At 35.8% G+C, this 18,253-nt stretch overlaps 1 protein-coding gene across 1 annotated transcript; it reads right to left on the reverse strand.

Annotated features, from left to right (window-relative positions):
* Positions 1-248: 248 nt before the first annotated feature.
* Positions 249-923, reverse strand: Yae1l1 (YAE1 maturation factor of ABCE1 like 1). Its single transcript, NM_001047954.1, has one exon. The coding sequence runs from the start codon at positions 921-923 to the stop codon at positions 249-251; it is 675 nt and encodes a 224-aa protein (NP_001041419.1).
* Between the last annotated feature and the right edge of the window lie 17,330 nt (positions 924-18,253).

An 18,253-nucleotide genomic window follows, 5' to 3' on the forward strand; every position in this document is an offset into this window, starting at 1 on the left:
TTGTTCTAAAATGTTTGGTTCTTGTTAGTACAAAAACAACTGATTTTGATTAGAAATTTGAAAATGACAATGAGGATTACTGAGTGCATCTAAAACTAGACAATTTACCAATGACAAAGACAAATGTCATTTCATTTACTAGTGTTAATTCCACACAGGAATTAATCAATCAGTGGTTACCTTATCTAGAACACAATGCTCTAAGTAATACTCCGAGCATTACTTCCTCTGGAAAGGGGGAGATAATTTTACAGTTGTCTCAGGTGCTGTAATATGTCTACTGATATTCCCAGCTGTTTCACCAAGTTGGATGTCTGTTCCAGAATCCAAGTGAGGCTTGGTTTTTCCAAATGCGCATGCTCTTGTGTTCTGCAACATTCTGGATGTGAACAATCCATCCCATTCGGACTCCTGTCAGCATCTGTGCTAATGTCAGCACTAGTGTCACCTCTTGCTTCAACAGCTTTCTCAGGCGGGACTACATGACAAAGGTCCAGATCCTCAATGGAGTCCAATAAATCTGTAATGCGTGGCGGTGACGTAACTGATTTCAGATGTTTGATCACACACTCTTCACACTGGCCAACTGCATTCAGAAGGTTATTTATCTTGCCAATCAGCGTTGAACTATTACCATGAAGGTGACACCAGGAAAGCAAAGCGCTCAATGTTCCCCTGAGTAGTCCGTAGTTTAAAATGACATCGGCACCCTCTTTATAGCCTTGATTGAAGCCCTGTTGAAGGGTTACTGCTTTGCCAGCATCTATCCCATCTCTGTAACCTTCTTGGACTCGTTTCCTCATGTGATCCTGCCATTCCCGCTGCACTAACAGAGATTCGTCTGCTTCCTCATCAAACACGTCCTGCTCTCCAGGGCTGGGGATCTCGGGAGTCGCTCGAAACCAAGACATTGCCCGAGCCATTTTTTCCCTTTTGTTTTTCTCTTTATCATTTTTCCCATTTTAGTTCATGTAATTTAATCATGTTGACGTGACGCTGGGTCCTAACAAGGTCCGTTTGATAGTGAATGTGTGTATATATATATATATATATATATATATATATATATATATATATATATATATATGATGCTACTTAAGCTCTCTAGCTCTGATGTATAAATTCATCATTTGCTTTGAAATGTATTGTCAACAATTTCTAATTTATATATTATATTGAAGAATACATGGAATGATAGTTATAAACAGCACTACATATAAGAAACGATCAATACTTGGAATGAAATTTAGATTCAGAATATTAGGACTCTTAGTTATTTGACCCATTTTCTTGACTTCTTGAAGATACTGAGAAAGAAAAAGTGAAATTTAGATGCCTCCTCACATACCAGGTTTTGACAGGTAATATGTTTGGCACTACAAATAATTAACTTGTGGAATTTCTAAAGCATAATCTCAATAGAATTCTGACAGATTTAAGTCACCCATATTCCTTAGGTTTACAATGGTAAATGGTGCAAGTATCTATGCCTAGGACTTGCTTAAGAACAGTTTATATTGGCGAAAAACAGGCTTCTCACCACAAATTGGGGTGTCATAATTTGTAATTGTTTACTTCTTAAAATATGGCTAAAAAGTATAGATGTGAATAGTATACAAATACTCCCATTTGTATGTAGTCTGCATTAGTAGTGTGCCATAATGATTGAACGAAGGCATTTTGTTAGATAAAAAAATTACAATAATATCTATACTAACTGAAACTGTGATAGGTTAAGAAGTAGACTTGAATGCACTTATAGTTGTATGTTTTATTTTGAAATTTGAGGATATATCAAATGTTTGTGTTTGATACTTCAATGCTCCTTAAGTTATATGTATATATTGGTTAACTGTCAATTTCCTTCCTTTTCCATAAATATGTTTAGACTAATGTTTTTTTCTACAAGCATTTAGATAAGTCTCAAGTTTATTTTTTACCAGACAAAGGAAGTGGAGTTTGAAGGACAGTTATCGTGAATCCAGGAATATAAATAAATTCATTTAATATTTGTTCTGATTTCATCATCTTAATAGAATTACATTGATTCACTAAGACATGGGATATTTATGAAAGTTGCAAAGTGTAAAGTAAAATACCATTTAAAAGAGCAAGAAAAGATGTAGGGGAAAAGGTAAAGTTAAGAAGACTGGACATTCATGCTTTTGATATTTGAAGGGTTTACTTACATCATGATGCAGAATTCTATTCCTCTGCCATGTCTCTTTCAGATATCACAAATAAAAAGCATGTGATGGGATAGTTCTTTATTTCTGCCTTTAAAACACTTTTAAAAAACATATTAGTAACTCAGAACTAGAAAATGTACATATAAGTTGAATTTCTGTCCATGTTTTTAAGTCATAAATAAGGAAATTTAAAATTTCCCTTATAAATTTTGGTATATAACTCTATTACTTCCACTAACACTCAGTAAAGACAATATCAAGATAAAGGAGAAAATAAACCAAAGTGTCAAGACAGAAGAACCATTTCCCAGTGTAGCACACTGAATAACCTGAGAAATTATCCTAGTTTAAAACACTAGATCACTAATAGTATGTAATCGTTAACTTGTCATGTATTTTTATTTTCTATGTGAATTTTATAGGCTGTATTCTGTTTCTATGGATTTTTTATATTTTTACATTTCAGATGTTATGCCCTTTCCCCCCTCTCCCCTGCCCCTCCCCTTGCTTCTATAAAGATGCTCCCACTCCCACCCACTCACTCTCACCTTGATACCCTTGCATTCTCCTACACTGAGGAAATGAGCCTTCACAGGACCAAGTGCTTATCCTATTGAGAAGTGCCATCTTCTCCTACATAGCGCCTGGAGTCATGGGTCCCTCCATGTGTACTCACTGGTTGGTGTTTTAGTCCCTGGGAGCTCAGTTGGGGCGGGGCTCTGGTTCATTGTTATCATTGTTCTTCCTATGGGGTTGCAAACCCCTTCAGGTCCTTCAGTCCTTTCTACAACTCCTCAGTTGGGGTTCCCATGACAGTCTGATGGTTAGCTGCAAGCATCCTCATCTGTATCAGTAAGTTTCTGGCATAGACTCTCTGGAGACATCCGTATCAGGCTCCTGCCAGCAAGCACTTCTTGGCATCAGCAATAGTAACTGGGTTTGGTGGCTGCATATGGAATGGAACCCCAGTTCCTGGACAACAGTCTCTGGATGGTCTTTCATTCAGTCTCTGCTCCATACTTTGTTTCTATATTTTCTCCCGTGGGTATTTTTCTCCCTTCTAAGATGAACTGGAGCATCGACATTTCATATCCATCCCTGCAGTCCAAGTCCACCAATCTTTTGTCTTCATTCATTTATTTCAAACCATCAAGTCCAGTTTCTACTGCCTTTATATTCTTGGGTATATGGCCATTCACAGGAGCATCTCAGACCTCCAGAATTCACACCATTAAAGTGAAGTAACCCCTTTTCCCTTAAAAGCACTCAGTTACTAACAGCTACTCAGGTAGTGGTGGGATTTCATGCCTGGCTCTGCGGCTCGTTTTTTCTATTTGGGTACACTATCATAAGTGCAGCGAGCTTAGATGGACAACTGTCCAATTGTGATTAAAAAATGGTTCTCCTATAGCAGTGGTTCTTACCCTGTGAATTGTGCCCTTCTTGGGGGTCGCATATAAGGTATCCTGCATATCAGATATTTACAGTGCAATCCATAGAAGCAGCAAAATTAGAGTTCTGGAGTAGCAAAGAAATAATTTTCTGTTTGAGGAGAGGGTGTCAACACAAATGAAGAACTCTATTAAAACGTTGCAGTATCAATGAGGTTGAGAACCACTGCCTCATATTATTATACCATTATACTTTTCTGTCTTTCCGCCATCTCTTTTTCAATGATCTCCAAGCACTGGGCCGTGTGGTTGTGATGAAGTGTCCTGTTGAAGAATAAACATTCCTCAATAACTTAGTCTATGAACCATAACTAGTTGTCTTAGTGTTAGCCACCACCAGCTTAAAAAGTAAGTTATTCTGATGAGGGTTGAGATAACACTAATCTATAACTATAATGCAAAGTCATTTAATCTTATTTAGAATTTTATGTGTAAGAGTTGATTTGCTAGCATGAATGTCTGTGTACCACATGTGTTCCAAGTACGCACAGAGGCCAGAAGAATGTTTGGGGTCTTGTGGAAATGGAGTAACAGATGTTTTTAGCCACTATGTGGGTCCTGGGAAAACTCTTGAAAAACATCCAGTGCTCTGACATACTAAGATATGGGCTCAGACACATAAAAAGTTATTTAAATACCATGTGTATTTAGCTGAATAATAGTAGTACAGTCTTTCCTGTATCACAGGTCCTACTGTGATATATCTATCCATCAGTTATTAACTTCTTCAACAGTGCCAAGTATAGGCTCTATCTTTTGGCCTTAAATCTAATAAAAAAGTAGTTTACTATTCCCATGATATTTTTTCCTCAATTGCATGAGTGGGTTTATCTTGCCAGACAGGTTTTTATTATAGCTATCAGGGTTTGCAGTCATATAAGATTGATTGCTACTGTTCTCATCTGGTAGCATGAATAGCATCTACCAGCACTATGAAGACTAGCTAATAGGATAAAACATCCAGGTCAGAACCAGTTTGACTTTTCTTTGTTCTCTGACTGTGCTTGACCTGCCCTTGGACACTTCTCCAACCCTACCTGAAAACTTTGCCCATTCTAATAAGACTTGACAAAACAAAGAGAATTTCTGATAGTGAACTTTCCTTCAAAACAGAATAAAATATGAATACCAATCAAATTCCAGGAATAAAAAATTCAATGGTATTTAATGACATCCAGGAGCAAGAATCCTATCAAAAGCACATTTTTGTCAGATTGAGATCATGGCTGGACTGGGCTGCACTGAAACTCCCTAAGTGCGTCAAGAAAGGGCTAGTCTGTCTGGCATGCCTTGAAGCTCAATAAAGCATAAAATTACACATTCATATTTTCTTTATTTTAATAATAAAATATTAAATATAATATTTAATATAAAAATTAAATACTTCTATCATAGGTAAAATTACTCCTGATCATTTTGAACTTTGACCATGTTTCTACCAGGAAACTGGGATCTGATCATTTTAACAAAATAGTGGAGAAATGAAGACCGTTTTGATACCACTAGATGGTGTTCAAAATTAGTGCTATACATAATACTACTAAGTATAAACTCAATGAAAAGCAGGGGGAAAAGCACTGTATTAGCCAGAAGAGACAAAAATAAAAGAGAGAGTAGAAAATGAGGATATGGAAGGTGACATAAGAAAAAGTAATCCAAGAACTGAGAAATTAGGGAGAGCAAGGGAAAAGACAAGTGACTAGCACGGGTAATTCAAAAAAAGGAAATATTGTATTGTTCCACTGAAATTAAACACTAGTCAGACAATTATATGAATGTTTTATAAACATTCAATTTATAGTTTAGTTCAACTGTGTGATTTCTTTTTTTTTTTTTTTTTGTTGTTGTTTTTTTTTTTTTTTTCGGAGCTGGGGACCGAACCCAGGGCCTTGCGCTTCCTAGGTAAGCGCTCTACCACTGAGCTAAATCCCCAGCCCCAACTGTGTGATTTCTTAAAATATTTTTCTTTCATTCCTTTCCTTCTTCCTTTCAGAATCATCGGAAAGACTATTATAAATATGTTTAAAGTTGGGTTACGGTTTTCAAAAAAATGTTTCTGTCCTCCATTTTTTGTTTTCTGTTTGAGAACTTTCTATTGATTTATCATCAACTTTGGAAAATTAATAGGATTTACTCTAATAATTACTACTTAGTGATTACCCTGCTGTAAATGTTGGTTTAGAAGAATTTTCTTCACTTAAGCTTCTGTTTGTGTAGGTTTTTCTTCTACAATTTTCTTTAATATTTCACTTTTTTCTATGTATTCTTTATTTAACGTTGTATTTAAAACTCTTTTGACTTCTTTTTGTCTCAAAATGGTATGTATGTTTATATAGAGTCACATTTTCTTGTTTCTTTACATGATACACAATTATCTACTAGATTCTATACATCTATACTTTATCTTTTCTCGGTACTAAATAACACTGTCTTGTTTTATTTCAGTTAATTTTCTAGGTTAATTAATTTGAAATATTTTGATTTTTGTAGTTTAAACACCCAACGTCTGGAATAAAGAAGGATCTAATAATGTATTTTATCTTCAAATTGTAATTTTAAATTTACCATAGAGAAATCTATAGGTAAATTAATGCACTGGTAGTATACAAGTTTTCCACTGATACTGTTTGTTTGTTTCATATCTAGGGGAACAGAACCTGGTGAAAGAAGGAGAGGCTACATGACATAATACAGCAAAAAGAAATACTGTGTGGAACTAAAGCCCATTCAAGACAAAAAACGGAAAAATTATTTGAAGAAAAAATTCATAATTTGAAAACAGGCACTAGGAACAAAGATAAGTCACAGAGGCAGATAAACAGAATACTATGAAGAATGAAAATGAAGGACATGGAAAAGTCACATTTATTTTCTACAATTTTTTATAGTATAAAATGTATGTTAGTCTATGTTTAGATATTTATTATTTCCCTGTTTTCAATAATTTTTGGTGTTTTATATGCTTATTTAGTAAACTTAATATGTAACCTATGCATTATTTATTTTAATTTTATTATTTTAGAAATAACTATATAAATAAATGTAACAGATATGTTATTGTTTATTCCTTGTGAAATTAGATACAAGCATTTAGGGAAAAATCTATTTTCAATCTTCTTAATATATTTTGAGTTAAATTTATTTATCTGAGGAGGCAAACCTTGATTCAGGACACTATATTTGATATATTTTACTGCATCAGCTGATTTTCTGAGAGGCACTAATAGTGCATATTTGAGGAATTGGACTAAAGGAGAACAAAAGCATGAGAAGAAACTATGAGTCGATGATTAAATATTAAATATAAAAATTGACATAAAATGGTTCTACTTGGTGAAAATAAATTCCCCGGTATTTAATCGTTAATTAATGATTAAATTTGTCAGAAGTGCTATTAACACAGATTCCTTTAACTTCATTTCCCAGTCAAGAATTTCCCTAGGAGAATGCCCTACAGGGACCCCCAGAGCAACTTTGCCCACAAATGTTCTAATTAACTGTACCAGAGGGTCTGCTGTGCTGTCTTGTTAATGCATTCTATCCGGTTCTTCAATGCCCATCATGTATCATTGTTTCGCAAGTGACAGCAGTCAGGTTATTAAAGGTGTAGATATTAAATTAACAACAGTAGTAAACATTGTAGCTGTACTTCACATCTCAGCAGAACCAATGAAGTGGATGACACTGGATCCATGCTGATATTCTGCAGTGACAGATGGGCGTCATTTAACACAATACATCAGTGAGCAACCCACGTACCACAGCTGTCCTCCACTAAATGAATTAGATCAGGGTAATTAATCTAAGGCAGAGAATATTACTAAACCGGGTCCTAAGCAGAATTAGCGAAGAATGAGATCTCCTGCTAAAAATTTGAAATGGATTTTGCATTAATAATTCTAGTGGTGATAAGTTTTCCTGAAGGTATTTCCTTTCTTAAGATATATAAAAATCTTCCCTTTGTTGAAAAAAGAAACACGACAGCAATAGCAAAGTCTCTCCCATTTGGGCTTAAAATGGGTGATGCTTTTTTCTTTATTTTTGTTCTAAAAATAGATGTTGGCAGCAAATGAGGCTTAACCTGGGAAAGGCTCTTCAACCTAAATCCCATCTCGTTATCAATTATCACATATTTTATTCTCAGAGCTAGTGCTTACAGAGTTAAGATTTTAGCTGTTTAATTTTCATAGTTTTTGACTAGTTTTTACATAGACCATTGGATTGATACTGGTTGCATGGATGGACCGAGTGAACGACAGCTTTTTTTTCTTCCTGACATCAATTTCAGTTACACCAAACTAATTTATACACTTGTACTTATTAAAAGCAAGTAATACATTCTTAACAACGTGACATTTCAAAAAGGCATCCATAATTTCACAAACTTTATTCATAACATTTAAAAAACATATATTGTCAATTTAGCTTTCCCTTTGCATATTTACAAAAAATCCACATTGCATGAGCAGAATCCAGTAGTATTTTGTGAATGTTAAGGTGTTTATATGCTCCTAAAGAAATATTCTATGATGTTTCTTTTTATAGAATAAAAAACTCTGACCTTTATAGCTACCAATATATCAAACTCATGATTACGAAAACCAGAATCTTTATAAACCTCAGGTAAAAAAATACATTCTTTGTACTGTTAGTATTAAATCAATTGTATCCAATTATACTTAATCTTTCATTAATCTTAAACATCACAAAACTAAGACATGGTTTTTGAATTAATGAATAGTTTATGGATTGAATTTCTAATTTCTACTGAACAAAGTTCGATGCTTTCTTATAAAGTATGTTTACAACAACCGTAGCCATTGATCAAGCAGCTAGCTGTGTGCTCTATTGTTACAGTTTCCTCTGCCTTCTATCTTTTCATCTCTTCTGCAGAGGCTCCTTTCTTCTGCCTATCATGGCAAGATGGAAACCATGCTGCTAATTATGGTAGCTGAAATTTTTAACACAGCAGGAAATATCCAAATGGCAGATCTTTCTTTATAAAGAATTTACTGCCTTCTTGTTTAGTTAGTATGTCTTTGTTGGAGACCTGTACTAAGCATTTCTAAGCATTGTATGATTATTCTAGAAGTCTAGCAAGCTGCCTCTGGGAGAAGCTACCACAGGCACAGTATCTGATTTTAAGACTTTATTATCTTGATCATCATTGATTAGAATAAATTGTGAGCTGACTGTCACATTTAAGTATGAAAATTGAAAACATGTTTGAAGAATCATGTAAATACACTTCAGTATCCAAGTGAATGTAGCACTTCGTCTAAAATTCTTAGCATTAAAAATGTCTATCTGTAATAAATTGAGTTGTATTATCATCAATTCTGTATCTATTTTTAATAGTAATTATATTAAGACCAGACATAGTATACTACTTCATTCAACTCTATTGGGTGATAACTGTTTTAGCTGCAAACTCTGATTGATTATAAAGACCTATCTACACTGAACTTAAATCAGTTTATAATATTTTTAAATGTCAGTAAATTTTAACTTTAATGGTTTGACTTTCATCTTTTCTCCGGTATAAGAAACTATCATGTTATGTGTTGAATTTGGAGAACCACTGATGAGAAACTATTCGGAGATAAATTTAATTATTAATATGTAAAGATATTTTCATTGTGTTCAGAAGTATTTTGTCCATAACACTCTCTGGTGTTTTCATATGGCTTAAATTCTACACTCAGGCAGCAATAAAATACTTTTATAAACAAATTTTACTTCTATAATTTACGATAAGACAATATAGCCGAGCTGTGATATCATACTTGAATTTACATGTGAAGCAGGCATTAATGAGTACCTATTATGGTTTGTATTTAAAATGTAACACAAAGACGTGTATGTTGAAGACTTGATTGTGATCCCATTTTGCTAATTTGGAATGTATGGTGTCAAAACAAGTAAGAAGTGCTTTGTCTATGTGGTCTTGGAGGAGATAGATTCTCTCCCTCCCTCCCTCTGTCTCTGTCTCTCTCTGTCTCTCTCTGTCTCTGTCTCTCTCTCTCTCTCTCTCTCTCTCTCTCTCTCTCTCCAAACACTGCTCCCCCTCCTTGTTACCCCCTGTTCTTCCAGGTATTTCAGTCTCACTGAATTCCCCAACACAACACGACTCTCTCCTATATTAAGATTATTTTTCTCAAAATCCTTGTGATAGTGACAAAAAAGTTGATTATGTTACTGACACATTTTGGCCTTTCTTTTAAAGATATTTTCTAATTTTTATCTTCAATATATTAGTTCCATTGAAGTTGAGATTCTTCATCTCTAAAATGGGACAAGTTTATTTTGATTACATTTCATATTACCAAAATAATGTTTAATTTCAGAGGATAAAACTTGAGCATTTGTGAAGAGCTGTTTCAGTGTTTTGTATAGTTCAACGAGTGTGGCTTCATACTCACGGGCATACAGTTTCTTGAGAAAAGCCTGGATTTTGTTGAATCAAACTGTGACCTTTTATAAAAGCGTTTCTCACCAGGTAGAGAAACCTAACTTTCTTTAAACAAAATAGGAGAGAGACAGAAAAAATCAACTTTCTAGTGATTGTTCACTGGCACAGCACCTTTCAAAGACCTCTTGTTCGTTTTCAGAAATCAGTGATATAAAATGCATTCTTTCTTTGGGTATAACTGCTAAGATAATGCTTAAGCCTAGATTTTACTAATGGAATCTTGCGATAATATAGCCCATGTTTCTGTATTTAAGTCTTAAACTTTAATTTATTAAGTATGACAAATATTGTCTTAAATATTGTTTGGTATGGCTCATCATTCCTACAACAAATAAGAGCAAAATATTTGTTTTGAACACTTGACAATGGCTGGCCTAGAGGTCACAGGTGATATATGTATGCATATATGTATATATAATATAGCAAATAAATGTATATAACTATACAGTTTAGGGCTGGCTAGGAGTTTAAAATAAAGCCCAGGCTGAGCTTATGCTAAGGAAAACCTTAGCCTCCTGAGAGCTACAATTACAGGCATGAACCAGTACTCCTATCTCAATAAGTATCTTCTAAATACAAGTAAGAAAACTGATGCAAGATATTAGAATCAGAGAAAGGAATGGAAGAGCTATAAGGGGCTTGAGACCCCATATGAACAACAATGCCAACCAACCAGAGCTTCCAGGGACTAAGCCACTACCTAAAGACTATACATGGACTGACCCTGGACTCTAACCTCATAGGTAGCAATGAATATCCTAGTAAAGAGCACCAGTGGAAGGGGAAGCCCTTGGTCCTGACAAGACTGAACCCCCAGTGAAGGTGATTGTTTGGGGGAGGGCGGTAATGGGGGGAGGATGCGGAGGGGAACACCAATATAGAAGGGGGGGGGAAGGGTTAGGGGAATGTTGGCCTGGAAACCGGGAAAGGGAATAACAATCGAAATGTAAATAAGAAATACTCAAGTTAATAAAGATGAAAAAAAAGATATTGTATATATTTGCATACATAAATATAATAATGATTTAAATATGAACATCAAAATACCACATTGCGTTCTGAATATATGTATGAAAAAACGGAGAAAATGAGAGGAAGAGGAAGAGGGAGAGGAAGAGGCAGAGGGAGAGGGAGGGGGACAGGGACAGGGACAGGGACAGGGACAGGGACAGGGACAGGGACAGGGACAGGGACAGGGACAGGGACAGGGACAGGGAGAGAAAAGTGGAAATTTTAGAAGCAAACAACCTGGGATTTTCTTACTATCACCACCATAAGTGTGACAAGCATACTACTATATTTTGGTTCAACTTTCTCACCTAGGAAAGGGGAATAATATCCAACTCACAAAGCAATATACCAATAAGATGCCAGGTTTATCAGAATGTTTGACATGTAGTAATAGTCTGATAGTTGTTTGTAATTCTATATGTTAATTTAAAAAGGGAGGAGTTACCAAGTAGGTAATTAAAATTTTTTTCTTGTTTTTTCATTAACAGCTCACATCTGCAGTTTAGATATTCATTTTCAAAATAGCAAAAGCAATTCACAAGGAGTATTACATTTTAATACTGGAGGAGCATTCCCTATTGGGCGATCATCAACACTTTGGAGACAAGATGGATGATGGCACCATTATCTTGAATTAGGAATGGATTAACTATCTATCAAAACTTAAGTGTCACCATCATGATGTTAATAAATTTGTCCTGAGATAAAGGAGATGACCACCTAATTTATTAGTTTATAATTGCTGAAATAGTAAAAAGACTATTTTAATGGCAAATTTCATTGTTGTGACATGATTTGCCATTTGAAATCTTCCAAAAACCAATTATTTAAAAATGTGCACTCTTCTACTTTTGAGAAAATCTTAAATTATACTAAATAGTCAAAATTATGTGTAGCAGAATTAAAATCAGTGTTACATGTACATAAACTATTTAGGATTTGCTTTCTATGCTAAAACTCTTGTGAAGTGTCAGTTAATCGCAGAAAGGCCCACCTTAATTCATATTAAGAGATCATTTTGTGTCATATAGAAATGTGTGCTGTGATGGTTCATTTCACTTGGGAACCTAATTGGATTATAAAACATATAGGAGAGTGGTGAAGCAGATCTCAGGGTGAGTTTATGAGGGCTTTCCCACAGATTAACTAAGGATAGAAGTCCAAGGCCCTGCCTGTGGGTAGGAATATCACTTGGTATGGGGTGTTAGTTAAATAAAAAGGAAAAAATGAATAATAATGACTGAGCATTGTAATTTCCTTAACTTATGTTTCCTGATCTATTCATATGAACAAGCATCTCGCATTCCTGATGTTACCATCTAGAACCTTCTCTGCAGTCCTACTTTAACCAGCTCATGGAATATACTCCCAAGGAATAAGGCAAAGCAACCATTTTCTCTTATGATTTTTTTCATCAGAAAATTGATCACAGCAATATTAAAAGTTACTAATGTATACATAAATGCACACATGTTTACTGTTTACACACATATGTGTGTGTATATATATATATATATATGCATTGTATCATATGATAATGAAAGAGAAGTACATAAGTCTATGTGTTTTAATTGAAACACCTGACATATGTTCCATTTGTCTCTAAGGACAATGTATGTATATGTATATAAAATATCAGAAAAAAGTTGCCCAGGCAAATATGTATAACACATGACTAAGTTTTCCTGACTACAGGATATATGCAAACATTTCCAAGGACAATGTATGTATAAGATATCAGAAAATAGTTTCCCTAGCAAATATGTATAACACATGACTAAGTTTTCCTGACTCCAGGATATATTCAAACATTTCCCATCTTCAATAAGAGTGAGTCCTCAAATGAGAGATGCTGCAGCTGTTATGGAATTCATTAGAGTTTATCTTAAACTCTCAAGACTTGCTAACAAACTTCAGTTTCTCATTCCAATGAACATGGTTTTAACTGTTAAACTATTTGATATTACTTATAGTCATTTTGTGATTTATGTGGGAATATGAATGTATATATGCAAATATGTTTATATATATGTATATATATGCACAGCAATGCTGTAGAAATGTTGAGCCTGTGTTGTATGATGTGAGATCGTCAAAGTTGATAGGAAATTAGCATATTTGGTGAGTCTCTCCCACACATAAAATCTCTCATGTAGGGGTTGGGGATTTAGCTCAGTGGTAGAGCACTTGCCTAGCAAGCACAAGGCCCTGGGTTCGGTCCCCAGCTCTGGAAAAAAAGAAAAAAAAGATCTCTCATGTACTTAATTCTTTTCTTCTAAAGTAACCTAAAGGCACTAGCTGGTCTGAGAACAGAGGCTATTAATCTCTCTCATAACAGTCTGCTGAATCATTCACATTCACCCTGACATTGTCTCCATACAAGTAAGTTTCAGACAAGGTTTGCAGGAATAAGATGTATAGGCATGTGAACTCCTGAGTGCTCTTAATTATGTCTTGAGTTAGTATTTGCTTAAGGCTTTTATATTGGAGTAATGCTTTCTCCAGTTTCTTCCGTCTTTCTGGAACTACACCATTGTAAAGCTGTTAAGTCCCTACTAACTATGAAAAATCAGCTGAAATATGTAGAAGTTATTGATCAAAGGCAGAAAAAGGACATCATTCTAAACACTGTGCTGAATCAAACATTTTTATATGTCAAGATGAAATTATTCTCTGAAACTTAACACCATTTCTAATTTCAAATGTAGAAGTGAATAACTTTCCTAACTAGTTTTTATAGAGAAAAGCTGTTTTCTCATTGTCATTTATTATAATGACTCCAAAACTTAATTCCCATTCCTGTTTCTGTGTGTTTCATGTCAGTATTTTTAGTTAACAAAGTCATGATTATTTTATTTATTTATTTATTAACTTTACATCCCGATCACAGCCCTCACCCTACTTCCTTTACTCTCAATATCACCCTTACAAACGCATCCCTTCCCTTCTCTTCAGAGAATGGGACACCTACCCTGAATACTACCCCACCCTGCATTATTAAGTCCAGCAGGATGAACTGCATCCTCTCCCACTGAGGCCAGTCAAGGTAGACTAGCTAAGAGAAAGAGATCCAACTGTAGACAACAGAGTCAAAGTGTTGCTGTTATTGTCAGGGGACCGACATAAAGACCATACTGAACATGTCCTAACATGTGTAGCAGTCACTGCATGCTCTTTGGTTGGAGTTTCAGTCTCTGAGCCCCATGGACCCATGTTCATGGACTTTGTAGGTCTTCTTGATGTGTCCTTAACCCTTTCAGTTCTTTCAATTTTGTCCTCCACTCCCACAATCTCGCAGAGATTTGCCAGATGTTTGGCTCTGGGTCTGTGTAATGGTTTGTATATGGTTGGCCCGGGGAGTGTCACTGTTGGGAGGCATGGCCTTGCTGGAGTAGGTGTGGCCTTGTGGATGTGGGCTTTAATACCCTTATCCTAGCTTCCTGGGAGACAGTATTCTGCTAGCAGCCTTTAGAGCAAGATGTACAACTCTCTGCTCCTGCATGATGCCTGCCGGAATGCTGCTATGTCCCCACGTTAATGACAATGATTGAAGCTCTGAACCTGTAAGACAGGCCCAATTAAATGTTGTCCATATAAGAGTTGTCTTGGTCATGGTGTCTGTTCACAGCACAGCAGTCTCTGTGTTTGTTTCCATCAGCTGTTCGATGAAGCCTTTCAGAAGAATGTTATATAAGGCTCCTGTCTGAAAGCATGGCAGATTATCATCACCAGAGTTGGCAGTTGGCTCTCTCACATGGAATAGGTATCAAGTGGGCCAGTCATTGGTTGGCCTTTCCTTCCACCTCTGCTCCGTCTTTATCCTTGTGCATCTTTATTTTGCAGGCAGGACAAATTTTGGGTTGAAAGTCTTCTGCATGGGTTGATGTCCCCTTCAGCCACCTGGAAGTCCCATCTGGTTGCAGGGATTGGTCATTTCAATATCAATATCCTCCATTGATAGTAGTCTCAAATTAGGATCACCCCTATCCCTTCCTGGAGTCTCCTCTGTCCTAGGTCATGAGTTATTCCTAAAGATCGCTCCTAATGATTTCTACTCTCACTCCCAGCCCTCACCTGCTTTCCCCGTATCCCTACCTAATCCCCAATCTACTCCTCACCTCCTCTACTATCCAGTTCTCTTCTTCAGTCCAGCTCCAATGATTATTATATTGCTCATTCACATTTGCTCACTGTCCCTTGGGCTTTCCTTTTTTATCTAGTTTCCTTGGGTTTGTGAATTGGGGCATGTTTTTTCTGTACTTTAAAGCTAATAATATCCACTTAAAAATGAGTAAAAACCATGCATATCTTCCTGGGTCGGGGTACATCAATGAGGATAATATTTTCTATTTGCATCCATTTGCCTGCAAATTTAATGATGTCTTTTTTAAGTAGCTGAATAGTATCCATTGTGTAGACATACCTCGTTTCCTTTATCCATTCTTCAGTGGAAAGACATCTACACTGTTTCTAGTTTTTGGCTATTATGAATAAAGCTGCCATGAAGATAGTTGAACAAGTATCCCTATAGAATAGTGAGTCATCTTTTGGGTATATGCTCAGAAGAGGAATAGCTGGATCTTGGGTAAAAACTATTACAGACTTTCTGAGAAACCAACATATTTATTTCCAAAGTGGGCGTACAAGTTTTTACATCCACCAGCAGTGGAAGAGTGTTCTCCTTGTTCCACATCCTCACCAGCATGTGTTATTAATTGAGTTTCTTTTTATTTCAGCCATTGTGACAGGTTTTGGAATGTCAGAGACATGATTTGCACTTTCCTGACGACTGTGGAAGTTGAACATTTATTTAAGTGATTTTTGGCCATTCAATATTCAATATTATGTTTAGCTCTGTATAACATTTTTAATTGGGTTAGTTGATGTACTGGTGTTTAATTTCTTGAGTTCTTTATGTGTTTTTGATATTAGTCTTGTGACAGATGTAGGGTTGGTAATATATTTTCATATTCTGTAGGATGCTATTATTATTATCATTATAATTATCATCATTATCATCATCATTATTAATGGTGTACTTTGCTTTATAGAAACTTTTCTATTTCATAAGGTCCCATTTATTAATTTTGACCTTAGTGTCTGAGCTATTGATGCTCTGTTCAGGAATTTGTCTCCCATGTCAAGATGTTAATGAGAGTTTCTTATATTCTCTTCTGTTATATTTCTTATATCTAGTTTTACATTGAGGTCTTTGATCTACTTGGACTTGAGTTTTCTCCAGGGTGACAGATTTGGGACTATTTCCATTCTTCTACCTGGAGATATTCAACACAATTTGTTGAAAATACTTTCTTTTCGTCATTATATATTTTTGACTTCTTGTCATAAAAATCAAGTGTCCACAAGTATGTATGTTTATTTCTTTTTCTGTGATTCTATATCATTGAATAGCATGCCCATTTTTATGCCAACACTATTGGTATTTATTACTATTTCTCTATAGTATTGCTTGAAATAAAGACTAGTGATATTTCTAGAAGTTCTTTGATTGTACAGCGGTGTTTTGAGCTATGTTGGGTTTTTGAACTTCCATATAAAATTGTGAATTGCTTTTTCATGTTCAGTAAAGAATTATGTTGGAATTTTAATGGCAATTAACTCTCTGGATTCCCTTTGGTAAGGTGGCCATTTTTACTCTGCTAATCCTACCAATTAATAAACATGGGAGATCTTTCAATCTTGTGCTATTTTCCTTAATTTTTTTCTTTAGAGACCAGAATTTCTTGACATATAGGCCTTTCACTTGCTTGGTTAGAGTTACACCAAGATATTCTATAATACTTGTGGCTATTGTGAAGGGTGCTGTTTCCTTAATTTCTTTCTCAGCCAAGTTATCATTTGAATAATAACGTGGGCTACTGTAGGAGATCTTAGGTAGAATTTTAGATGTCACATATGTATATCATTATATCCTATGTAAATAGCAATACTTTGATTTCTTTCTTACTACTTGTATTGCCTTGATCTACTTTAGTTATCTTACTGCTTTAACTAGAACTTCAATACTATTCAGCTATTAAAAATGAGGACATAATTTTGAAGGCTGGTGGATTGAATTAGAAAACATCTTGAGTGAAGTAACCCAGACCCTAAAGGACATGGATGGTATGTACTCACTGATAAGTAGCTATTAGCCAAATGTACAGAACTCATGATAAAGACCCAAGATCATAAAAGATTTAACAAGAAGGAAGGCACAAGTAAGGATGCTTCAATTCCACCCAGAAGGGGAAACCAAATAATTATGCAAAGCAGAGGAAGGGAGGCACCTGAATAGGGGAGAAGTGAAAAGCGGGACAGGATCCAGTATGGGAGGAGAGAGGAGAGAAGTTCCAGGAGAATGAATCTAAATAGGATTCTGGCTCCTAGGATTGTGGGGAACCTCTGGAAAGTCCCAGAAACCTGGGATGTGAGAGGCTCTCAGTACTCAATGGGGTGACATTAGATGAAATAGTGGGGAGACAGAACCTAGAGAGACCACCTCCAGTAGATAGACAGGCTCCCCAGTGGAGGGATCAACTCACATTCAAAATATTTCTTCCCAAATTGTTCCTGTCTAAAAGAAACAAAGGGTCAAAAATGAAGTAGAGATTGAAGGAAAGGCTGTCCAGTGATTGGTCCACATTGTGATCCATCTCATTGGCAGGCACTAAACCCTGACACTATTACTGATGCTATGATGTGCTTGCGCTTGCACACAGGAGCTTACCATGAATATCCTCTGATAGTCTCTACCAGTAGCTGTTTGTGACAGATGCAGGCACTTACAGCCAAACATTGGTCTAAGGTCTGGGACCCCAATGGAAGTGCCAGGGGAAGGACTGAAGGAGCTGAAGGGAATGGCAACCCATAGGAAGATCAACAGTTTTAACTAACCCAGACACATGGGAGTGCCTAGAAACTAAGCTAACAACCAAAGAACATACATGAACTGGTTTGAGGCCCAGTCACATACTTAGCAGAAGACTGCATTTTCTAGCTTCAGTGAGAAAAGGTGTGTCTAATGCTGTAGAAGTTTCATGGCCCTCAGAGACTGGGATGCTAGGAAGGGGATCAGGGAGGGGATCAACCTCTCAGACGCAACAGGGAGGGATGATGGAGAGCAGAAT

Source organism: Rattus norvegicus, chromosome 4 (assembly GCF_021556685.1).
Source record: "Rattus norvegicus strain SHRSP/BbbUtx chromosome 4, alternate assembly SHRSP_T2T, whole genome shotgun sequence".
Lineage (NCBI taxonomy): Eukaryota > Metazoa > Chordata > Mammalia > Rodentia > Muridae > Rattus > Rattus norvegicus.